Raw genomic sequence first — 26,604 nt, 5'->3', positions numbered from 1 at the left:
TTTGTTCAAAGTTTAATCTCAGACATTAGAAATGTTAGTTACTGAGGTAATGGTGAAAAGAAATTTCAAAAACATTTTCAGAGTTGTGGGAACCCAGTGGCAAGGTCATGCAATCACAGCGTGATGCAGTCTCACTACAAATTAGTAGCTATAAACTTGTAAGATATTTTCAGAGTTAAAGACAATTGCAGCACCACTCTCAACAGATATTGCAAGCACTTTTGAATTTTCAGTTAAATGTTTTTGCCATGTACTGCATTTATTACAAAATAGACACTGAATAATTTTGGTGATGTATGTCATTGTCTACTTTTATTAACTCTTTATTAACTCTAATATTTGTCCTGGTAACTTCTCTCATTTCCCATCAATTCTACTTGTTGAGAACATCTTTTAACCTTTTGTGCTTCACCCTTTACTTGTAATTTACTAAGCATTTGTTTGCTTCTCTTCATTTCTGGTTCCCATGCACACATTATCGGCAACCCAACATTGGGTTCATTCCCTACATCAGAAACTAAGTTCTCTCTCAATTTCCTATCCAGCTTTTTCTTTCACTTCAGATTTTTAGGTATGCTTTCGCAAAATGATATACAAGACCTGTGGTCCTACATTCTCCATGTTGAGTCATTGTTGATGTTCTTCTGGGAGGGTGGAGGAGGAAGACAATTATATAAGTGGTGTAGTCCAATTCCATGGTACAGTTTCTGAGTTATGTATCATAACAGTTTATACTGCAATACCTCCCATATGTTGCAGTGTCTGTTGGGACACTATCTTTTGCATTTATTTTACCGTTTCATTTACGTTATTATGATGTTGCATGCTTGACCCTGTTTTAATTGTCCATTCTTCTACCTCAACTAAAACGCAAGTCATTTTCTTTGCCTTGGATCAGCTTATTTTCTATCTGTTTGACGTTAAAGTTATTTTTATTATTAAACTGTTGTCTCGGATTCAAAACTGTTGCACTGTTTTCCTTGCTCAGTTTCACATTAATTTTACTACAAAATATTTTTTTGGTGTACTATTCTGTGAAGGTCAGCAGCCAAAAAATGACTTTTTTCTTCAAGTTAGCTCAATGTTTTGCTTAAACAAATAGGCATTATTTTGTAGTGTAGAATTAATTTTTAGACCCTCATAACTAATTTGTAAGAATTTGCTAGATGACCTTATTTTATGTTTAGCCCTGCCACCCAGCACTTCCTGCTGCTTGTTGCTTTCTGTGAAATAATGGAATTTCTGAAACAACGAAAACAATTTTCCTTTTATATAGCAGCTTTAACATTGTAAGACATCTCAAGGCGCTTCCGAGGAGTGTAAACAGTAAAAAATGACAGGAAGCAGAGATTAAGCAAAGAAACATCATGTTTCGCAGTATAGCCTCAATGTTGGCATTGATTTGGAGATCAATAATGGTATCTTTCACATTCACTATAAGAGGGGGAAAACTAGGCCAAGAATTTTGGACATATTCTTGATAAGGTCTTAATATAGCTTTATCCTGAAGTATTCCTTTGTCCCACTATAGTTACTCCTCATGAATGCTCTGATAAACCATGACCTTCAACTTGGAGTAGGTTAATTATGTAGAAAAGTTTGGAGAATGCATTTTCGGTAACATAGAGCGCAATGTAACAGTGTGATTATTTTGGAGCTGTCACTGAATCTCTTCCATGTTTTTCTGCTTCTGAGTTAAATTAGGGAGCAGAAGGTAATACTTAAAATCTGGTAAAGACTGGATCTGTTAGTCGTTGATGTGACACAGAATTGGCTGTTGTGTGAGGACATCAGTTGTATTATAACAAGTGTAGTGTAATTGGGTTTTTTAAAAATGCACTAATTGGAATGAAATGAAAGTTTATTTCCAAGTATCTGATCATCAGAATATAAAAAGTAATCCTCAACATGTCCACACTCTAATTCCTAATGCAATAGTTGTCATTGGGAACAAAATATACTTTCATCTGACTAAAGGCGTTCAATTGTTGCACTTATTGGCCCATTCATTGTGCCGTAGAGTCTTGCAAATATATTTTAATCTATTTTTTAAGCACTCGAGGCCAGTTTTGAATTCATTGTTTGGATGATAAAATGCTGGGGCAGGTATCTTATCTGTTGCAGACACAGCCTGCATTATTACCACGATGAAGATCAAAATGAATTTTGAAAATAGACAGTGATCCGCCCCAACATACTGCCTATGGGGAGACTATAGTTTAACAATGATGTCACTAGGCTAGTGATCTAGAGGACATGAGTTCAAATCCCACCACAGCACTTTAAAAATTCAATTCATAAAATCTGGAATTGAAGCTAATCTCAGTGATGGTGATCATCAATTGTTGTAAAAACAATCTGGTTCACCAGTATCCTTTAGGAAAGTAAATCTGCAATCCTTGCCTGATCTGGCCTATATGTGACTCCAGATCCATAGTAATGTGGTTGACTTCTGCCTAGTAAACTACTCGGTTCAAGGGCAATTAGGGATAGGCAGCACATCCTGGATTTGCGAGCAATGTCCACATCCCATGAAAGAATAAAAAGGCGACGATTATAAAAATATCCGCTTCGCCATTTCCATTCCATCTGTGCATATTCTCTCAGTAATTGAGAGAATGAATTCAACTGCATTTGGAAGACATCTTTCTTAACCTTGGATCATCCCTAAATGCTTCACAGTCAATGAAGTACTTTGATTTGTAGTTACTGTTGTAATATGGAGAACCGTGGCAGCCTGTCTGTGCACAGCAAGATCCCAGAAATAGCTTTGAGAAACTGACCAGAATTTTTGTTTAGAAATGTTGATCGAGGGATAAATATTGGTCAATACACCTGCTATTCAAATAGCCTCATAGCAATTTCCTCACCTGAGGGCAGAAGGGATGTCCATTTAACATCTCATTCAAATTATGACGTCTCTGCCAATGCAGCATTCCCTCTTTACAACATTAAGGATTACATACTCGAGTCTCTGGAATGGAGCCTGAACCTGAGAGTTTTTGATTTAGCTGAGAATGCTGCTACTGAGCCGTGGCTGACAAATAAGTCTGTTCTAGCCCTTGGCCAGCTCCGAACTACTTGTACTGCCCTTCAGTTGATTAACCAACCTGTAGGCTAACATGTAAAGAGAGCCTGGCCTCTGGGATGGTATCCCCAATCCACACCCCAAGCCAATGCCATCATTATAACCTACTTCCACCTCCATAACATTGCCTGACTCGTTGCCTGCCTCAACTCAATTGTTGCTGAAACTCTCATCCACACCTTCATTGCCTCTGAACTTGACTAATCTAACATGTTCCTAGCCACTCTCCCAAGTTTTACCCTCTGTAAACTTGATGTCATCCAAAACTCTACTGCCAGTACTGACTCACAAGTGCCATTTACACATCACCCATGCTCATTGATGCACGTTGACTTCTCGTTCAGTAACTCCTCATATTAAAAATTCTCATCCTTGTCTTCAAATGTTACCATGGCCTTACACCTCTTATCTCTAACCTCTTCCAATTTTACAGTTTTCCCAAGATATCTGTGCACCTCCAATTCTGGCCATTTGAGCAGCCCTGATTTTAATTGCTGCATCATTGGTCGCTATGCCTTCAGCTGTCTAGGCCCAGAGCTCCTGAATTCCTTCTCCAATTTTTCTTTCCCATTTTAAGACGCTCCTTTGTCTTTGACCAAGCTTTTAGTTATCTGCTCTAATATCTCAATGTGGCTGGGTGCAAAACCTATTTTGATAATGCTCCTGTGAAGAGCCTTGAGAGGTATTATGATAAGTTATGAGGGGAGTTGGTTTTGCAATGGGTTAGTGGTATCTTGCTACAAATACTTTTTTTTATTTCCTAGTGGTTGAATGGGGAGATGATGTGAAAGCAATTACTGAAGATGAAACCATGGTCTTAGTGAATCATCAGGCAACAGGTGATGTCTGCACCCTCATGATGTGCCTCCAGGACAAAGGAACGGTAGGACCTGCAACCTTCTGACAGTTTGTCTTTGTGTTACAAGACTGAACCAGCAGCCTTATATTTCATGTTCACTTTATATGATGGTGCTGCTGGCTTATTCTGAAGAGCAAAGGTGAAATTTTAAAATTATTCATACCAACCTCTGGAAAAATAGATCTTTCTGTCAGGTTTGTGAATGTCTTGCTCCATGAATGACTTTTCCTCATAGATCACCAGTTGACCCCTCCAATACGAGGTTTATAGCAGTCTGCTCTGTTGCTGAGTCAGACTTGTCAAATAGAACCTGGTTAGAGTAATGCACCTAAAGTCTCTAAAAATATATTGCATGTGAATCCATATGGTGGTCAAGTCTGAAAATTCACTGTGCCATAATCCATTATTTTGGTCATTCTCTTGGTGATCTCTACTAATTCTCTCCACCGCATCTCTGCATGTATTCTTTTATGAATTTTTTTCCCTTTATTTCCTTGGCTCATTTTTGTACATTAAAGGGACAATATACATACAATTATATGTCTTTATATTAAACTTATTATTTTAAAAGAATGTTTGTCAGCTTGTATCAAGATTTTAGACCAGGTTTTTTTAACCCTGTAATTTAATATTTATTTATGGGTTCTCTGGTAACTTAGTAAATTTATCTAGTTAGTTGCTGAATTACAGACCAAAAGATCCCAGTTACTATACCCACCAATGAGTCACCAGTTGAAAGATGTAAGCTGGACTAGGCACACTCTCTTGTGATCTGTTTTTCTGCTTGTCATGTGAATGTACGATAGAATGATTATGTAAGAAGCTTGCAGCACTGATAGCCCGTGGATAATAACTTGCAAATAAAACTTTTTTCATGGCTACTAGGCTGCCAAATACATCACATCTGACCTTATTGCAGTTTCAGTTTATATTGTCTCCTGTTGATGTTGAAATTCCAAGCTGCATCTAGCTTTTATCAGATTCTTGTGCTGTATTGTCTATGAACCGTGTAATTTCCAGCAAATGTTATCAGCATTTAAGTGAGTACATTGATTTTCACCATCTGAACAGTATGAGTTTCCATTAATCGTTGATGAATGAAATGAAACATTATTTAATGGAAGCCTAAGAAATCAATCTGAACACTATTAATAACAGAATATTTAATCTTTTTAAATTGTTTATTTCTTAAGCACATTAATTTCCCCTTTACACAAATTTAACAGTCCTTTTAATTCAACTCGCTGCAAAGTCCTTTTCTGTGGCTAACAGATCTGCTTATTCTGAAGTTTCACATTTCACTAAATGATTGAGATTTGCTCTTGGAATCATTGACTGGATTCAGTAACTATAATATAATAGTTTCTACCTGTCATAGATTTGGGTTATGCTATTTATATGGATGAAGAAAATAAGTAGCTAGAGTGATCATGATTTTTGAAGAAAGCAATTGCCCGTTTCAAATTAGAAATAAGAAAGGCATGCATTTATGCCAGTGCCTTTCGCAACCTCAGGAAATCTCAAGGCACCTAGTTGAAGTTTTTTTGAAGCTTAGTTACTGTTGGCCAATTTACACGCAAACTCCTATAAACAGGAATATGACAATGAACAGATAATCTCTAGATAAGTGATGCTGATTGGAGGATACTTAATAACTAGGACACTGGAGTTAACTCCCTACTCTTCAAAAATAATGTTGCGGGATCTTTTGTGCCTATCTAAACGCCCCATTCCTCTTCAGTTCTAAATTGAAGTGTTGGCCTATATTTTGTGCTCAAAGGCAGAATAATCCCCACTGTCCAACTCCAATGGAAGCCTAGTTGCACTTCAGAAGGTGGTGGTGAGCAGTCGTCTTGAACTGCTGCAGTCCCTGAGGTGTAAGTACATCCACAATGCTGTTAGGCAGGGAATTCCAAGGTTTTGACCCTCAATAATGAAGGATGGTAGTGGGCGGCACGGTAGCACAGTGGTTAGCACTGCTGCTTCACAGCTCCAGGGACCTGGGGTTCGATTCCCAGCTCGGGTCACTGTCTGTGTGGAGTTTGCACATTCTCCTCGGGTGCTCCGGTTTCCTCCCACAGTCCAAAGATGTGCGGGTTAGTTGATTGGCCATGCTAAAATTGCCCCTTAGTGTCCTGAGATGTGTAGGTTCGAAGGATTAGCGGGTAAAATATGTAGGGATATGGGGGTAGGGCCTGGGTGGGATTGTGGTCGGTGCAGACTCGATGGGCCGAATGGCCTCTTCCTGCACTGTAGGGTTTCTATGATTTCTAACTTGGAGGGGAACTTCCAGATGGTGGTGGTGTTCCCAGGTAACTGCTGCTCGTGTCCTTCTAGATTGTAGTTGTTGTGAGTTTGGAAGGTGTGCCTTAGGAACCTTGATGAGTTCCTGCAGCGCATCTTGTAAATGATATGTACTGCTGCTACTGTGCATCAGTGCTGGAAGGAGTGAATGTTTGTGGAAGGAGTAGCAATCAAGTGGGCTGCTTTGTCCTGGATGCTGTCAAGCTTTTTGAGTATTTGCACAGCACTCTTCCAGGCAAGTGGAGAGTATTCCATTACACACCTGACTTTGTGCCTTGTAAATGGTGGACAGGCTTTGGGGAGTCAAGAGATGAATTACTCACAGCTGGATTCCTAGCCTTTGAGCTGCTCTGTTAGCCGCAGTATTTGAAGTTAGTCCCGTTCAGTTTCTGGTCAATGGTACCACCCAGGATGTTGACAGTGGGAGATTCAGCAATGGTAGAGCCATTGAATGTCAAGAGTCAATGGTTAGATTCTCTCTTGTTGGAGATAGCCATTGCCTGGCTTTTGTGAGGCACAGATGTTACTTGCCGCTTGGGCTGACAAGTCTTGTTGCATTTGTTCATGGACTGCTTCAGTACTTGAGAAGTTGTGAATGGTGCTGAACATTGTGCAAACATCAATGAACATCCCCACTTCTGACATGGTAGAAGGAAGGTAATTGATGAAATAGCTGAAGATGGTTGGGCCAAGGATACTACTCCTGAGGAACTCCTGCAGTGATCTCCTGGAGCTGAAATGATTAACTTCCAACTGCCACCACCATCTTCCTTTGTGCCAGGTGTAACTCCAACCAGCAGAGGGTTCCCCCCTGAATCCCATTGAATCCAGTTTTGCTCGCGCTCTTTGATGCCATACTTGGTCAAATGCAGTCTTGAGAGCAGTCACCCTCACCTCGCCTCTGGTGTTCAGCTCTTTCATCCATATCTGGACATGGCTGTTCAGTTTCTGGTGTAAATGTATCTTGTAGATAGTACAAATTGTAGTCATGGTACACTGGTGATTATTGATAGGATGGAGATTTGAGCTGGTATATGAAGTGCAGAACATCAGACTTTTGTTTTGGGTAACGTCAAACTTCTTGGTGCAGCTCCAGCAACATTCAGGCAAATAGATAGTATGCTATCATAGCTAACTTGTGTCTTGTAAGTTGTGGAGAGGATTTAAGGAGTGAATAGATAAGCCACTTGCTACAGAATCCCCAGTGTCTTTTGTTGTGTTATCCATGGCTTTTATGGAATGACCCAGTTGAGTTTCTGGCTTCTGATGGTGAAGAACACAATGATGATAATACCGTTGAGTGGTAACTGGTTGGATTGTCTCACTGAAAATAGTAAGTACCTGGCACATTGTGTGGTGTGAACGTTCCTAATGGGCTCAATCATGGATTTTGTTCATGTCTTTCTGTACATGGCCATGGACTGTTTAATTATCTGTAGAATTGCACAATAAGCTGAAAATTGGAAACATCACCTAACAGCTTTCCTTCTGACCTTGATGGAGGGAAGGTCAGAAACAGCTGAAGACAGTTGCGCCTCAGACGCAGCCCTCAAAATTTCCTGCAACATATCCTGGTTGTTAGTGTGGTTGTTGGCAACCACTTGCCAGCCACTGGTGCTGCCCTTGATCCCCATTGATATCCATTTTAGTCGAGCTCCTTGATACCATATGCCATTGACTGTTTTATTAATGTCAGGGGCAGTCAGTCTTGCCTTACTTCTGGAAAACTGCTTTAGTGTCCATATTTGGACCAAAACTATAATAAGGCCTGGAACCAAGTGGTCTTGGTGGAACCCAAATTGAGCAACATTAAGTGTGTAAATGGTGATCAAGTGCCTGTTGGCAGCACAGTTGACAACTCCTTTCATTGTGTTGATAATTTGGTAATTGATCAAGTTGGATTTGCCTTGCATTTTGAGGACCGAACACACACTGGCATTTTTACATTATTTGATAAATGTAATTTTACTGGATCAGCCTGGCCATTAGCAATGGCTAATCTTGGAGCAGAGAACTCTAGCAACAGCCTTTGCAATCAGTTTTTCTTGATGTCATGTGGAATGAATTAAATTAGTTGAAGACTGGCATTTGTGATTGTAGGGACTTCAGGTGCAGGCCTTCAAGGTGCATCACTCGGCGCTTCTGGCTGACTGTGTTTGCAAATGCATCAACTTTGACTTTTTCTACTATGTCGAGAGGGGATGTTCATGGAGATGGCACCTCTCGTTGCTTAATTATCCACCACCATTCACCACTTTTTGCAGAGTAGAGAACTTTGACCTGATCTGTTATTTGTGGAATCACTTATTTCTGACTATAGTATACCTACTTCACTGTTTAGCATGACTATAATCTTGTGTTTCAGCTCAACAACTTGGCACCTATTTTCAGGTCTGCTTGGTGTTGATCCCAACATGCAATCATATACTCATTAAACGAGGTTTGTTCATTGAGCTTGATGGTCACAAAGGACTGAGCAAGTTTATGGGCCTTGAGAATACGAAATATGATGGTATTCAGTTCTGCTGATGGTTGGGAACAAGTACCTAATGGATGCCCAGTTTGAGCTATTAGATCTGTTATTACATCTGGCCCAGCACAGCTGTGATGCTGCATGACTCAATAGAGAGTATCCCTCTCTGAAGACCATTCTTTGTCTCCATGAGGACTGTGCAGTTATCATTCCTACCATGGACTGACTCGTAGGCAACTTCTAGATGGGTGAGGTCAAGTAGGTAGATTTTCTTTCACATCTTTTGTAAACCAGACAGAGCTCTATCCTTTATCAGCTTGGTGAGTATTGTTACTAACAAACCATTTTTGATGGTGAACATTGAAACATCTATTCATATGTATATCATCAGTCTTCCCCCTCATCATCATCCAAGGATTCTAAACATCCTTGATAACAGTGAAATGATTGTTTCTAATTCTCTCTCAGAAAATTGAATTCCTTTGTTTGAGTGTTGTGACCTCATGACATTACAAAGTTGCCATGAAAAGGAGTTAACATAAGTGCAGTTGAGATTTTAGAATGTTTGCGTGAATGTGGTTAGGTTTACAACTTTCACTATTAGAGCATGAGAACGCTGTTAAAGGACTTGCTGCAAAGATTCATGATTTTGAATATCCTGGTGAATGACAGGACTGCCCGATTCTGGTGACTGGCAGGATTGTGCTTCTTTTTTTATATAATGGTCAGAAAGTCGTTATTGAGCAGGATTCTCCTTTGGTCCTCAGTTTACCATTTTCATCTGTTATATTAAATAGCTTGCCAACAATAAAGAAGGGTGGGTATTACAAAAAGGACTGAAGTATCAAATGAAAATATTTTGAGCAATGCAAACAGAAAGAAAGGGATGCACGAAATTTGTGATGAAATGAAGGGCTAATATACATGCGCAGACAAAAGAATAGATAGCGTGATCAAGATTTTATATTTGGGTTAGGATTCCGTTTTGTTGCTGTATCTGGAATTTACAGATGTGACCAGGAAATGTATTGTGGTGAACCAAGAGTAAACTGTTTTTTAAGATGCATAATTAGACTGTTTTCATCCTCTGGAGTAATAATTAGTTTACCCTTTCAAAGTAGCTCTCCTGGGAACTTCAAGCCCTTTATCACAATCTATTCTTATTTGCTGAATGTTTCCAAGAATTGTCCTCAATCAGTCGACTGATTTCTGGTATTGGCAGTTGGCATTCAGATTGAAACATCTGTTTTTGTTTCTCCAACAGGTAGTTTGCCATATGATGTGGCTAATGGAATACATTTTCAAGTTTACAAACTTCGGTGTTGTTTCTCTCATCCATGGGGATTTCTTCATTCGACAGGTGAGGGAAATGATGATGTGCTAATTAGCACCGTGTTTATATGAACAACCACATAAACAATAGAAAGGCTTACTGTTTTCTGTGGAGCATATTGCTTGTATGGTTTCCAAACAATTCTGGAGTTTGTATGTCAGGGCACTGGCAAATAAAGCAGGGCATATTATTGCCACGTTTGCACCAAATAACTAGTTTAAGAAATCTTGTATTGAATAGAAAGCTTCATTGAATGCAATGTGAGCACCTCTTTCCCACAATCTGATCAGTCCCCTTGTATTTCTCATTACATCTTAGTGGGTTTCCCATTTCACACATGAGTGCTCTCTATCTGACCAAAATGCATCAATTCAATGTTGGCATCAAGGTCTGCTTTGTGTTGTAGGTTCTCTCCAGTAAAATTGAATTTTAGCCAGCTAAACTAGTGTCTCTACTTAATTTGTTTTTTAGAACTGCAGACTCTGAAAAGCTGTCCGCAGCAACTTGTTTGTTGGTGTCCTGTTCCCCTGCATGACCTATTTACAGCAATTTCTGTTTATGATTCTAATATTTCTAGTTCTATATGATCAACTTTTGGTTTAGCTAAAATACAAGCCCAAATCTTCTAATCATTGGTGATTTGAGGTGGAGTTTTACCACTCTCCACACCTGGCACAAATGGCGGCAAGCAGGAAAAATTCCCATCTGGAGGGGCAGGCTCACGTCACGCACCAGTGACCATGCACTGGGGGTGCAAAACGCGTAATGCTGCACTACATGATGCAACAATACAACTGTACCGAAGGCCATTGGTGACAAGACGGGGCCTGGGCAGTGCCCATGGTCACTGTAGTGATGTGGCAGTGGTCAGCAGCCCACTGAGATGGGGCATGGCACTGGGGATGGTGTCAGGTTGGCAGTGTCCAGAGTCATGGGATCACTGGTTGCTGGGAGGGATTGAGGGGCCTGGGATGGATACACATGCGGGCTCTCGCACTCTCTTTAGGGGGAGGGGCAGGGCGGAGGATGGTGGAGACGTAGACTCCGCCTTTCCATGACCCCCTTGTCCTTTGGTGGGCCATCAGACGCCATGTGCCACTGCCGACTGCGTCTCATCAGGAGACAGTGCAGGACCTGTGCTATGTCCTCGCAAACCTGGCACCTCGTGGGAAGGTGAAGGTCATGACGACCTTTCACTTTTATGCGTCCAGGTCCTTCCAGAGCTCGAATGGGGACTTTTGTGACATCTCTGTCATCAGCACACAAGTGCATCCATGAGGTCATGGATGTCCGATATGGTTGTCCAACTGCATCCACTTTGACATGGGCCAGGACCATGCAAAGGTCCATTGACCTTGGGTGGGATTTTCTGGGGTGAGCGTGGCCAGAAAATCCTGCCCATTGAGTCTACTCATTGCAAACCCAGAGACTACTGCCATTGTCTTCAAGCATAAATACCGTGCATCATCATCTCAGTAAAACAATCTAAGCCTTTGTTCTCTAACAATGAAACCACCCAGCCTTACTGTCAGGTAGACTGCAGAACAGGTTACATGATTCTTTCTTCTCTCTCCCCCCCCCCCCCCCCCCCACCCCCCTTCATTTATCCTAAATTTAATGCTAGTTCCAAAATACAATCTTTTAAACGTGATAATTGTTACAAAGCATTAATAAAAATTTAAGTCCTCAAGAACTTTTTTTAAATTCACTTTTTTTTCTCTAAGTTATCAAATAAGACTCATTTCTGTGACTCACTTATGGAAATTACTGTATGTTGCATCATTATGATCCTGGTGTTGGTGGGCTCTCAACCCTGTGACTGTGATTTTGAAATTGAGCCAGAGTAGCCAGATTATGGACATCCTACATGGTCTAAGTTGATGAGTGCTGGCAGATCTCAGTGGTTGGGTTTGTTGTAAATGTTGCATTTGTATGTTAATAAAGTATACTTGTCTCAACCAGATGTTGCTGTTGTACTTTTTTTGCTTTGGCAAAAACGTAATGCTTTTTTCTCTTCAGTTTTGTCAGACAGAGAAAACACAGGTGCACTCAGGAATCTCTGTCTCTATCGGGAAAATCTGATGGTTATCTGATATTAGTGTCTGTCATTAAGTATTTTAATTTGAGAGACTTCAGAACCATGAGTTGTTGCAAAATCTCTCAGAACTCGGTCCATAACTTTACATATTCCTGTGTTTATATTTTTCCTTGCTTTTTCATGTTTCCTGCTCCCTCCTGTCTCCACCGTTCCTAAAGTGGAGATGCTGGCGTTGGACTGGGGTAAACACAGTAAGAGTTTTAACAACACCAGGTTCAAGTCCAACAGGTTTATTTGGTAGCAAATGCCATTAGCTTTTGGAACGCTGCTCCTTCGTCAGATGGAGTGGATATCTGCTCTCAAACAGGGCATACAGAGACACAAAATCAAGTTACAGAATACTGATTAGAATATGAATCTCTATAGCCAACCAGGTCTTAAAGATACAGACAATGTGAGTGGAGGGAGCATTAAGCACAGGTTAAAGAGATATGTATTGTCTCCAGACAGGACATCCAGTGAGATTCTGCAAGTCCAGGAGGCAAGCTATGGGGGTTACTGATAGAACATAGAACAGTACAGCACAGAACAGGCCCTTCGGCCCACGATGTTGTGCTGAGCTTCATCTGAAACCAAGATCAAGGTATCCCACTCCCTATCATCTTGGTGTGCTCCATGTGCCTATCCAATAACCGCTTAAATGTTCCTAAAGTGTCTGACTCCACTATCACCCCAACCACTCTCTGCGTAAAGAACCTACCTCTGATATCCTTCCTATATCTCCCACCATGAACCCTATAAAGTTATGCCCCCTTGTAATAGCTCCATCCACCCGAGGAAATAGTCTTTGAACGTTCACTCTATCTATCCCCTTCATCATTTTATAAACCTCTATTAAGTCTCCCCTCAGCCTCCTCCGCTCCAGAGAGAACAGCCCTAGCTCCCTCAACCTTTCCTCATAAGACCTACCCTCCAAACCAGGCAGCATCCTGGTAAATCTCCTCTGCACTCTTTCCAGCGCTTCCACATCCTTCTTATAGTGAGGTGACCAGAACGGCACGCAATATTCCAAATGTGGTCTCACCAAGGTCCTGTACAGTTGCAGCATAACCCCACGGCTCTTAAACTCCAACCCCCTGTTAATAAAAGCCAACACACCATAGGCCTTCTTCACAGCTCTATCCACTTGAGTGGCAACCTTTTAGAGATCTGTGGATATGGACCCCAAGATCTCTCTGTTCCTCCACAGTCTTCAGAACCCTACCTTTGACCCTGTAATCCACATTTAAATTAGTCCTACCAAAATGAATCACCTCACATTTATCAGGGTTAAACTCCATTTGCCATTTTTCAGCCCAGCTTTGCATCCTATCTATGTCTCTTTGCAGCCTACAACAGCCCTCCACCTCATCCACTACTCCACCAATCTTGGTGTCATCAGCAAATTTACTGATCCACCCTTCAGCCCCCTCCTCTAAGTCATTAATAAAAATCACAAAGAGCAGAGGACCAAGCACTGATCCCTGTGGCACTCCGCTAGCAACCTGCCTCCAGTCTGAAAATTTTCCATCCACCACCACCCTCTGCCTTCGATCAGATAGCCAGTTACCTATCCAATCGGCCAACTTTCCCTCTATCCCACACCTCCTCACTTTCATCATAAGCCGACCATGGGGGACCTTATCAAATGCCTTACTAAAATCCATGTATATGACATCAACTGCCCTACCTTCATCAACACACTTAGTTACCTCCTCAAAAAATTCAATCAAATTTGTGAGGCACGACTTGCCCTTCACGAATCCGTGCTGACTATCCCAGATTAATCCGCATCTTTCTAAATGGTCGTAAATCCCATCTCTAAGGACCTTTTCCATCAATTTACCAACCACCGAAGTAAGACTAACCGGTGTGTGACATAAACCCAACATCCCGGTTTAGGCTGTCCTCGTGTGCGGAACTTGGCTGTCAGTTTCTGCTCAGCGACTCTGCGCTGTTGTGTCGTGAAGGCCGCCTTAGAGAACGCTTACCCGAAGATCAGAGGCTGAATGCCCATGACCGCTGAAGTGCTCCCAAACAGGAAGAGAACAGTCTTGCCTGGGGATTGTCGAGCGGTGTTCGTTCATCCGTTGTCGTAGCGTCTGCATGGTTTCCCCAATGTACCATGCCTCGGGACATCCTTTCCTGCAGCGTATGTACCGTGTACCTGGTGGATAGTGTTCTCACGTGAGATTATGGCATCTGTGTCGATGATCCGGCACGTCTTGCAGAGGTGGCAGGGTTGTGTGGTGGCGTGGTCACTCTTCTCCTGAAGGCTGGGTAGTTTGCTGTGGACAATAGTCTGTTTGAGGTTGTGCGGTTGTTTGAAGGCAAGAAGTGGGGGTGTGGGGATGGCCTTGGCGAGATGTTCGTCTTCTTCAATGACATGTTGGAGGCTCCGGAGGAGATGCCGTAGCATCTCCGCTCCGGGGAAGTACTGGATGACGAAGGGTACTCTGTCCACCGTGTCCCGTGTTTGTCTTCTGAGGAGGTCGGTGCGGTTTTTCGCTGTGGCGCGTCGGAATTGTCAATCGATGAGTCGAGCCCCATATCCTGTTCTTATGAGGGCATCTTTCAGCGTCTGGAGGTGTCTGTTGCGATCCTCCTCATCCGAGCAGATCCTGTGTATACGGAGGGCTTGTCCGTGGGGGATGGCTTCTTTAACGTGCTTAGGGTGGAAGCTGGAGAAGTGGAGCATCGTGAGGTTATCCGTGGGCTTGCGGTACAGTGAGGTGCTGAGGTGACCATCTTCTTCCACATGGCATCTCCCAATGATTATGCTGTGTGCTATTAATAGTATGGGGACTTGCCATGATCAATCTGTTGTGATGCTGAGTAAAGGTTTCTGATACAGCTGCCTTTTCCTTGTAATCTACTTGGTAAATATAAATGATACAATTGGTTCTATTAAACCAAAGTTCTCTGATGTGGGCCCAATCTCCCTCCATCCCAGAAGCCTTGAACGAACCTATATCGGTGGTCACCATTGCTGACGTCAGAGCAGCCTTCTCAAAAGTCAACCCACGGAAAGCAACTGGCCCAGATGGGGGACCCAAACGAGTACTCGGGTCCTGTGCAGACCAGCTGGCGGGTGTATTTGCAGACATCTTCAACCACTCTTTACACCAATCTGAGTTCCGTACCTGCTGCAGGAAGGCAACCATCATCCCAGTACCAAAGAAAGGCCAAGCAGCGTGCCTTAATGACTGTCATCCAGTGGCTCTGACATCCATCATTATGAAGTGCTTCGAAAGGTTAGTTGTGGCACATGTGTGAAATGGGAAATCAATTCCTGCCTCCCAGACTGCCTGGATCCACTGCAGTTTGCCTATTGCCACAGCAGGCGCCATCTCCCTGGCCCTACACTCAACCCTGGAACACCTAGACAACAAAGACACCTATGTTAGACTCCTATTCATAGACCACAGCTCAGTCTTTAACACCATTATTACTACAAGATTCATCTCCAAACTTTGCGGCCTGGGGCTTGGCTCCTCCCTCTACAACTGGATCCTAGACTTCCTAACCGACAGGCAGCAGCACCTCCTCCATGATCACCCTCAACACTGGTGCTCCACAAGGCTGTGTCCCCAGTCCCTTACTATAGTTCTTATACACCTCTGACAGTATGGCTAAATTGCCCATCAACCTCGATTTTCAAGTTTGCTAATGACACCACTGTAGAGGGTCAGATCTCAAACAGTGACGAGGCACAGTACAGGAAAGAAAGAGAGAATCTGGTGAACTGGTGTGATGACAATAATCTCTCCCTCCAGTGTCAACAAAATGAAGGGAGATAGTCATCGACTTCAGGAAGCGTAGTGGAGGGCATGCCCATCAATGAGGACAAAGAAGAAATGGTCGAGAGTTTCAAGCTTTTAGGTGTCCAGATCACCAACAAACTGTCCTGGTCCCTCCATGCGGATACTATAGTTCAGAGAGCCCACCAACGAGTCTACTGTCTCAGGAGACTAAGGAAATTCATAGAAATCATGGAAACCCTACAGTGCAGAAGGAGGCCACTCGGCCCATCGAGTCTGCACCGACCACAATCCCACCCAGGCCCTACCCCCACATATTTACCCGCTAATCCCTCTAACCTACGCATCTCAAGGGCAATTTTAACCTGGCCAATCAACCTAGACCGCACATCTTTGGACTGTGGGAGGAAACCGGAGCACCCGGAGGAAACACACGCAAACACGAGGAGAATGTGCAAACTCCACACAGACAGTGACCCGAGCCGGGAATCGAACTCGGGACCCTGGAGCTGTGAAGCAGCAGTGCTAACCACTGTGCTACCGTGCCGCCCTAACCACTGTGCTACTGTGCCGCCCTAACCACTGTGCTACCGTGCCGCCCTAACCACTGTGCTACCGTGCCGCCCTTTTGGCATTTGGCATGTCTGCTACAACTCTCATCAACTCCTATAGATATAACCGGAAAGACTGCTTTCTATGGTGCATCATAGCTGGGTATGGCTCCTGCTCTGTCCTGAACCACAATAGATGACAAAGGATCGTGAATGAAGCCTCATCCATCACTCAAACCAGCCTCCCATCCATTGACACTGTCTACACTACCCGCTGCCTCGGAAAAACAGCCAGCATAATCAAGGACCCCACTCACCCAGGACATTCTCTCTCCCATCAGGAAAAAGGTACAAAAGTCTGAGGACACCGTACCAATCGACTCGAGAACAGCTTCTTCCTTGCTGCCATCAGACTTTTGAATGGACCCACCTCCCATTAAGTTGATCTTTCTCTACATCCTAGCTATGACTGTAACACTACATTCTATACTTTCTTCTTTCCTTCACTATGTACGGTATACTTTGTCTGTATAGTGCACAAGAAACATTGTTTCACTGTATACTAATACATGTGACAATAATTAACCAAATCTATATTGCTTCAAGATCCCGGTGAAGAGAGCAGAAGAGGCAGTTTAAGGAAACTTATTAAAAAAGCCATTTTGTTTTCCAGTTAATTGTCAACACTGCTTAGGTTATCTAGCTGAACAGGTGGAACATCTCATCTGATTGACACCACCTGAACTAACTAGAGTGCCAACCTACATTTTTAAAGTGCTACAGTGAGACTTAAATCTACAATCTTTGAGCTCAAAGACTGAACCAAGCTAATGTGGTTATCGAAATGCAGCTGGTAGCTGTGGCAGAACTGCAATTTTTAGTGCCTTCAGGGAATCAAGGAAATATATTTAGTTGGACAGCTTTCATTCTTTGATTATGCAAAAAACTCTTGCTGCTTAAATCAAATTTATTTTGTTCTTGTTTCTGGTTATGACCTTGTCTAGTACTTCATGTATGTTTTTTTTCTCTTTAGATTCTTGGACACTGTGAACTGTTTTAACTTAATTATTTCACCAATTGTCCTTGCTAACCAGCAATATTCTGTTGTCACTAGGATAAATATCTCCTTTGTGTGCAGCAGAGCCAAATTGTCTCTTTTATAATGACTGTTATCTCTTTAATCTACCAGCTTTTTTTTTATACTTTAATTTCCAGGGTAAAGCTCACCGTGACAAGCAGTTGATTCTTCTCCGACGGCACTTAGAAAAATATTACAGGAGTCGGGATCGGAAGTGGATTGTTTTGTTTCCTGAAGGCGGTTTCTTGAGAAAGAGGCGGGAAACCAGCCAGTCATTTGCAAAAAAGAACAACTTACCATTTCTAAAACATGTAACTCTGCCACGACAGGGAGCCACTGAAGTCATCCTACAGACTCTATGTGCACAGCACGAAAATGGAGCAGTTGGTGATGCTAATGGAGCTGGTAAGTGTTGATCTGATGATGACAGCCATTGACAAATCTTTTTGGTTGGTGGCTGGGTTATGTGGCATTATGTGCAGCAAGTTTCAAATTGGGGTGATCTTGTTGGTGAAACCAATAATCTTGTTTGGCATTTAGAAATAGTGCAAAGATGGATGGTATTAATCATAGAGTCATAAAGGTTTACAGCATGGAAACAGGCCCTTCGGCCCAACTTGTCCATGCCACCCTTTTTTTAAAACCCCGAAGCTAGTCCCAATTGCCTGCATTTGACCCATATCCCTCTATACCCATCTTACCCATGTAACTGACTAAATGCTTTTTAAAAGACAAAATTGTACCCGTCTCTACTACTACCTCTAGCAGCTTGTTCCAGACACTCACCACCATCTGTGTGAAAGAATTGCCCCTCTGGACACTCTTATATATCTCCCCTCTCACCTTAAACCTATGCTCTCTAGTTTTAGACACCACCACCTTTAGGAAAAGATATTGACCATCTAGCTGATCTATGCCCCTCGTTATTTTATTTTATAGACCTCCTAAGATCACCCCTCAGCCTTCTACGCTCCAAAGAAAAAAAGTCCCAGTCTATCCAGCCTCTCCTTATAACTCAAACCATCAAGTCCCGGTAGCATCCTAGTAAATCTTTTCTGCATTCTTTCTAGTTTAATAGGGTGACCAGAACTGTACACAGTATTCCAAGTGTGGCCTTACCAATGTCTTGTGCAACTTCAACAAGACATCCCAACTCCTGTATTCAATGTTCTGACCAATGAAACCAAGCATGCTAAATGCCTTCTTCACCACCTCTGTCCATCTGTGACTCCACTTTCAAGGAGCTATGAACATGTACCCCTAGATCTCTGTTCTGTAACTCTCCCCAATGCCCTACCATTAACTAAGTCCTGCCCTGGTTCAATCTACCAAAATGCATCACCATGCATTTATCTAAATTAAACTCCATCTGCCATTTGTCAGCCCACTGGCCCAATTGATCAAGATCCTGTTGCAATCCGAGATAACCTTCTTCCACTATGCCACCAATCTTGGTGTCATCTGCAAACTTACTAACCATGCCCCCTATATTCTCATCCAAATCATTAATATAAATGACAAATAACAGTGAACCCAGCACTGATCCCTGAGGTACACCGCTGGTCACAGGGCTCCAGTTTGAAAAACAGCCTTCTACAACCACCCTCTTGCTTCTGTCAAGAAGCCAACTGTGTATCCATTTAGCTACCTCACCCTGGATCCCATGAGATTTAACCTTATGCAACAACCTACTATGCGGTACCTTGTCAAAGGCCTTGCTAAAGTCCATGTAGACAACATCAACTGCACTGCCCTCATCTACCTTCTTGGTTACCCCTTCAAAAAACTCAATCAAATTTGTGAGACATGATTTTCCTCTCAAAGCCATGCCGACTGTCCCTAATCAGTCCTTGCGTCTCTAAATGTCTGTAGATCCTGTCTCTCAAAATATCTTCCAACAACTTACCCACCACAGATGTGAGGCTCACTGGCCTGTAGTTCCCAGGCTTTTCCCTGCAGCCCTTTTTGCACAAAGGCACAACATTTGCCACCTTCCAATCTTCAGATACCTCACCTGTGACTATCGATTCAAATATCTCTGCTAGGGGATCCGCAATTTCCTCCCTAGCCTCTCTCAATTTCCTGGGATACACTTCACAGGCCCCAGGGATTTGTCTACCTTGATGCGCTTTAAGACTTCCAACACTTCTTTCTCTGTAATATGTACACTCCTCAAGACACCACTATTTATTTCCCCAAGTTCGCTAACATCCATGCTTTTCTCAACAGTAAATACTGATGAGAAATATTCGTTTAGGATCTCACCCATCTCTTGTGGATCCGCACATAGATGATCTTGTTGATCCTTAAGAGGCCCTTCTCTCTCTCTCATTAAGCCTTGTATCCTTTTCAAACTTAGAGTAGATTTCAGTTCTATCATATAACTTGTGTTGAGATGTGTTTCTATAAATTTCTCGAGTGGGTGATGATAAAATAGCATTTCCATGTGCAGTTAAATGGGGTGAGAGGAGATGGGATTAACAATCTGATTGTACTACAGTTTTGTCTGGGAGGCAACCTGAAACGGAGGTATTGCATCTCTGAGGCAATGCCAAAAATGTGAGGGGATGCAGGTTCCAATCTTTTCATTCTACTCTGTTCCCAAACTGACCAGTGCTGTGTGCAGACTGCAACACTTTATGAAGAGTAGCAAGAACCATTCAGTAGGGTTAGCATTACAGGGTTGTTTTTGCATTTTCCTTGTAGACAAAAATGATTGTCTCAGGCCTGTAGTTCCCAGGCTTAATCAATGTCTCCAGCTCCTTGGGTAGAAGTGTAAACCTGAGACAGGCATCATGAGAGAGAAAACTGGGGCTGTCTGACCTTCCAAACTGAAATTAAACTTTTTACAATGAACAAAAGTTCATATTTTCCTCATGTCAGTTCGAGGAAGTTCATGTTATTAAAAACTGGGTGGAGCACTTTGTTTCGAAGCTGAACTTTCACTTCTGGGACCTAAGTTTCAGTTCATGTTAATGGGTGAAATCTAGTTTACATCCAGTTGCAAGAATAAATACAAGTCATCCTTTTTTTAAGTGTATCTATTCTTGTGATATAGGTAGCACTGGTAAGGCTGCATTATTGTCCTAATAAGATGGTGGTGCGATACTTTGAACTTGTACCATTCTTGGCCCAGTTTCTTGTTTGGGGCAGTTCATGAAGGAGTTCTGTGAAAGATGCGTAGTTTCTCTTTTGAAAGTGGACGCAAGTCCCACTCTAGAACACAGAGTTCTTTCATCCTGATGAATTTTTCTTTGGATGGGACTAGCAGCTGTAGAAGCACCTGTCTCAGCACGGCCACTTTATAAAAAGTTTTTGAACCTATCAGTCCTGCATAATGTTCTGACATGCAAAATGCAAGACAAAGAAAGCTTATTTGCAATTGATACCAGAGTTGCTAAATCAATGTTGTCCAATACATGAGTTACTCACCACAAATGATGGATTGGGAGCCAGCACTGCTCGAATGGCCACAGCTTCCAAGTTGCCTCAAACTTAAAACATTGACCTCTAATTGGCACTGTAAAATGGTCTCTTCAGTTTTTCTATTAGCAGAGAGTTAGATATTGTGTGCTCCCATTAGCCACCAGAACACCTGCAGCTGCTGTGTAGCATTGGGCTGGCACACTCGAAGACTAACAATTTGCTGCATCTTCATACTTGGTTGCATTCTTTTTGCAGGCATGCCATAATGCCACCAAAATGGAGTCGGGTGTAAATAATGGCAATAATAGAAAATGCAGACTGAAATATATAATTTTTGGTAGTCTTTTCTGCCATTTCCTTGGGAGAAAAAATTTAATTTTTCACAACGAACACACTTCAAATTTAGAATACAGAAGGACAGTTAACTGCATATTTCCATTAATTAGTTTGGATAGCCTTCCATCTTCTATCCTCCATAAACTTGAGCTTACCCAAAACTCTGTTGTCCACATCCTAATTTGCACAAAGTCCTGATCACCCATCATCCCATCTGTACTTGGTGCTTATATTGGCTTTCAGTTTATCAACACATCAATTTTTAAAATTCTTAGCCTAGTGCTCAAATCTCTCCATGGCCTTTACCTCCCTTTGGTTCTAATCACCTTCAGTAATACAATCCTCGGATCTCCTCTGACACCTTGTGTATTCCAACTCTCTGCTTCATCATCAGCAGGTGTGTTTTATAACCTTACATGCCCGAAAACCTTCTGTAAACCGCTTTGTATCTCCACATGACTCCCTTGCTTTAAGAAGCTATTTAAAATATACTTTGATATAGTTTTTCTCACTTAATATCACCTTTTTTGGTTTAAGTTTTTGCCTTATTACACTCCTATGAAGCACCTTAAGGTGTTTTACTACTTTTAAATCATTGAATTGTAGAAACCCTAAGTGCAGAAGTGTTCTATGCAAATGAAATTTGTTGTAGTCTATCCTGAGAAAGTTCCTTTCTCACCTTAACTTTGTAGTGTGAGGTAGGAATAACGCAAAAGCTTTTTTATGCAGAATGAGATAAATATCAAGTAAAAATTTAAAAATGATAAACTGGTACTTTTTGATCAAAGAATTTCCAAAAAAATAAAATTGCAAATAAGATTAATCTCTAGGTAGGGTGTAAGCAAAAAGGTGCATTTTGTTTGGATTGTTTACAGTATTTTGGAGGAGGTGGGGTGGTGGAGGAAATGGAAATTGTTTGTAAAAAGCTAAAATAAATGGATAAAGGCAAAGCACTCGCTGCAAATAAGAAACAAAAATCTGGAAACCTACATTAGTATCTGTGAATAGAACAGACAACGATGTGGACCAAAACTGAAATATAGAGGTAAAAATGGGCATTAATACAATTAGAAAATGCTGTCCTGTCCTGCTTTTAGCTACTCCTACCAGGAGACATGGTATGTCATGCTTGTCTGTCTTGCACCATTCTCTCGCATTGCCGTAGCTCGTCGACAACTACACTGATATCTGTCATCCAACTATGCCTAGATTGACCCCTCTTTCTGCTGCCTCAGGAACGTGAACAGTAAATAAAGAAATGTGAAAGTACGTAGTGGTTTTTGAAATGTGGATGCTAAGACGTAAAGCTTAAACGTCCATGTACAGACCATAAAATAAATGAGGTACTTGAAATTGCAAGAACAAAAAACTCTTTAAAAGTGATATTCAGAATAGAAAATGTCAGTATCTCTGCCATTTGATTAGAGCTGAAAGACCAGAGAGATTTTTCTGGCAGACAGTTGAAAGGCAAGTTACATTGGCATAGCTGAAAATTAGAAAATAGGGAGGAGGAAAACAGACAACTCAAAAGAATAGAATTATATAGCAGATCATCTCGGCCACATATTGGACTGAAACAATAAGACATTAAAGAAACAATGATTGTGTAATAGCTAAGGAAATAGGAAAGCGTGGAAGAATATGAGTAAATGGGTGAGATGAAATTCTGGGGAGTCAGGTAGGAAATTACTATCATTTTGCTCATGAGTTTAACTGATGTGCCAGGATTTCCATGCTTCTTATCTCCCATTTTTGTTTATAGCTCCAGTGATTCACTTAGTTATTTAAGTACCTTTTTTAATTTCATCAATGCCTTAATACGTCTATTATTTAGCTTTGGCAATTTAGAAAGACTTGTCGTCAAAATGGGTTTGTGTCCAGTATGGTTTCTTTAATCATTACATTGCTTGTCCAGCAATGTTGATCTGAGTGACAAAGCAGGACAAGTAGATGAGTTGCAAGTAGGATGATACTTGGAAAATAGTAATCATTACTTAATTTTATTGAAAGTGAAACTAGATAAAGTAGTTTAAGATCTACATCAAGGCAGTATTGCATTAAGTATACCATCATTGAGCTCAGGCAAAAATTAACTTTATAAAAGTCAAAAAGGGAGAATCCTCCTAATGACTGAAAGTCATACCTAATTCAGAGGAAGATGTGCTTGGTCAGAGGTTCGTAATTACAACTCCAATGCATCACTGTGGGAGTCCCTTCAACAAACACCCAGGACCAATCATTTTAACTGTTTCATTAATGGCCTTCCATCTGTCATTAGATCAGGATAGAGGAACTTTGCTGACAATTCCAGGTGGAACTTGTGGTGGTGTTTCCATTTATCTGCTGCCTTTGTCCTTTTTGGTGGTAGAGGTCATAGGTTTGGAAGATGCTGTGGCAGGTGCTTTGACGAGTTGCTGTAGTACATCTTGCAGATGGTGCACACTGATGCCACTGTGCGTCAGTAGTGGAGGGAATGGATGTTGAAGGTGGTGGATGGGGTACCAATCAAGTAGGCTGCTTTGTCCTGGATGATGTCGAGCTTCAGTGCTGTTGGAGCTGCACTCACCCAAGCAAGTGGCAAGTATTCCAATAAACTCCTAACTTGTATCTTGTAGATGTTGGGGAGTCAGGAAGTGAGTTACTCACCATTGAATTCCCAGCCTCTGGTCTCTCATTATATGGCTGTTCCAGTTCAGTTTCTAGTCAATGGTAACCCCAGGATGTTGATTGTGGGGCGCTATGGTAATGCCGTTGCATATCAAGGGGAAATGATTAACTTCTCTCTTGTTGAAGATGGTCATGCCTGGCACTTGTGTGACATGACCTTTACTTGCCACTTACCAGCCCAAGACTGAATATTGTCCAGGTCTTGCTGCATATTGGCACAGACTGCTTCAGCATCTGAGGAATCACAAATGGTGCTGAACTTGTGCAATCACCAGTGAACCTTATGATGGAGGGAAGATTATTGATGAAGCACTTAAAGATGATTGAGCCTAGAACTATGGTAACCTGAATCCACAAGTAAGGTACTTGAATGCATTGTTAAAACAAGGATCATCTTTGTATAAATAAATAATGAAGTTTAACAAAACAGTAGTAAACAAAAGAAAACAGGAGCACAAGTGTACAGGTCTGGATTTGCAGGACTCTGTTGCAGACCGAAACCCTGCCCAAAACCCGCACATGCTCAGAAGGAGTAAAGTCTTACAAGAACCCTCTATTGCATTTCTCCCCTCTTAAATTTCAATCCACCATCAGGACAGAAATACAACAAAGTAATGTCGTAACCATACGAAAGCCTGCGAGGAGCTTTGTGGTTGCATTGCAAGCTATACATTACTAGTGAATCTTTTAACGGTGGATCTGGAATCGTAGGTGAAAAGGTAGATTGAGATTCTGTCCTTGAACATTCCTCTTCCCCTCCCAATTGACAAACTGGAAACGTTCTGGTGAACTTCCCATAGCAGCATTACCTTCTACCATGTTATCAGTAATGGTTGCTGACTCTGAAACCTTTCCTGACTCATGGTCAAACTGCAGGGGAATATGGTCTTGGTGTCTGCGAATAACTCTTCCATTTTGCAGTCTGACAACCCAAGATACTGGACCACTTTGTAGTAACCAGAGGAGGTATCAAGAATAATTTCAAACCAAAGTTTCTGATGTTGACCTGATCATCTGTTTTGAACTGCCTCTCCTTGGAATGGAAGTTGTGTGTCTCCTGCTCACTTGTGCTCTGAGATCTGGATGAAGCAGGTCCAGATGAGACTTCAGCCTTCTACCTGACAAACAGTTACTGCAGGAGAGAGCCCTGTAATGGATTGTGGCGTGGTACAAAGTATCACCTGCCATTCTCTTCAATCCCTCCTTCAAAGCTTGAACAGCTCTCTGCCAAACCATTTGAAACCAGGTGAAATGGCGCAGTACGCACATGGCATATACCATTCTTTCACATGAATTCCTGAAATACCTAACCTGTAAATGTAGTGCTGTTATCTGAAACAACCAAATCTAGTAAACCATAGGTTGTGAAAATTTGATGTAGCTTCTCTATTGTCACAGGAGTTGTAACATTTTTCATGATATGTGCTTCCAACCATTTCGAATGCACATCTACAACAACCAAAAATATGTGGTTCATGAAAGGTACCACAAAGTCCATATGCAGTCTGGACAATGGCACATCAGGCCACTCCCAAGGATGAAGTGCTAATGTACCCAGTTCATCCTTGAACACGTATGGATATATTGTAACAACAGTCACCCATGTGTGCTTGATCTCGTACCAGTTCAATGGAATTTTGCTGAGCCAGTCATGCCCAAGCAAACTCTGCCCCTTCCATTTGACCACAAGGAGGCATGCCCTGGCTTCTTGCCTGTTGTACGCAATATGGACTTCCAAAACCCCAAGTAAAGGTATGGACTGTACGGTGTACGTCCTAAGACTAATCTCTGCTGGGGTAAGAGCTGGGACTTGGCTAGAATCCCACGTCGACTTGTATGTTTCCTCACTAATTACAGGCGTGTCCACCTCCATCTTTAACTGCTCACTGTCGATTATAACTGTAGCAAAGATAGGCTCTGCTTGATCTTCATTAACATTGTAAGTGTGCTTCTCTGCCTGTTCCAAGATTTCCACACACTGTGTAGCTGATTGAGGCTTCTTTAAGTTTAAATTTTCTTGTTCAGCCTTCACTAAATGTCCTTTCTTGCTGCATTGGTGACAGTGTCCATAAGCTTGCAATGATTGGCATGGTGTGGCCCTCCACACCTAAAACACTCCACTGCTTTAACTTTTTTCTGGAAGCTTTCTGTATTTGGTGCAGCACCTCACATGGGCACTACCGTTAACCTGCTGAATATCTCTGGCTTGGCTAGCAGCCGTTACCATGTCCTGAGCAATTTCTAAAAGCAAGTCCAGTTTCCCCCAGTAACTGACGCTGAATGCTGTCCTCATTAAAAACAGACCAGTCTGTCTCTGAGCATATCTTCTAAAACTATTCCAAAATCAGTGTTCTGAAAGCTGGTGTAATTCTGCCACAAAGTTAGCTACGGATTGACCTGCTTTTCGAAAGTGGCTATGAGGTTTGAATCTTTGAACAATCACCGAGGACTTCAGATTATGGTGATTCGAGACCAGAGCAACTAAGTTTTCAAATTAAATCTCCCTTGGCTTCCGTTGTGGGGCCAGATTTCTCATCAACATACAAGTCCTCACTCCACACACACTGAGGAGAATTGAGTGCTTTTTCACGTTTTCTATTCCATTTGTTAAAAGGAGTGCTGCAGCCTTTCCATGTATTCTGCCCAGTCCT

At 42.0% G+C, this 26,604-nt stretch overlaps 1 protein-coding gene across 2 annotated transcripts in view; it reads left to right on the top strand.

Annotated features, from left to right (window-relative positions):
• lpgat1 (lysophosphatidylglycerol acyltransferase 1) overlaps positions 1–26,604 on the top strand; it is a 132,768-nt gene that overhangs the window by 30,697 nt on the left and 75,467 nt on the right. For both annotated transcript variants that reach the window (XM_078229831.1, XM_078229832.1), the window contains exons 3-5: positions 3,853–3,971; positions 9,989–10,084; positions 17,662–17,929. In XM_078229831.1, the coding sequence (XP_078085957.1) occupies positions 3,853–3,971; positions 9,989–10,084; positions 17,662–17,929 (483 nt within the window). The remainder of the gene's footprint in view (positions 1–3,852; positions 3,972–9,988; positions 10,085–17,661; positions 17,930–26,604) is intronic.

This window comes from Mustelus asterias, chromosome 15 (genome assembly GCF_964213995.1).
Source record: "Mustelus asterias chromosome 15, sMusAst1.hap1.1, whole genome shotgun sequence".
NCBI lineage: Eukaryota > Metazoa > Chordata > Chondrichthyes > Carcharhiniformes > Triakidae > Mustelus > Mustelus asterias.
The sequence above is the reverse complement of the archived record's forward strand: the minus strand, read 5'-3'. Positions and strand labels throughout refer to the sequence as shown.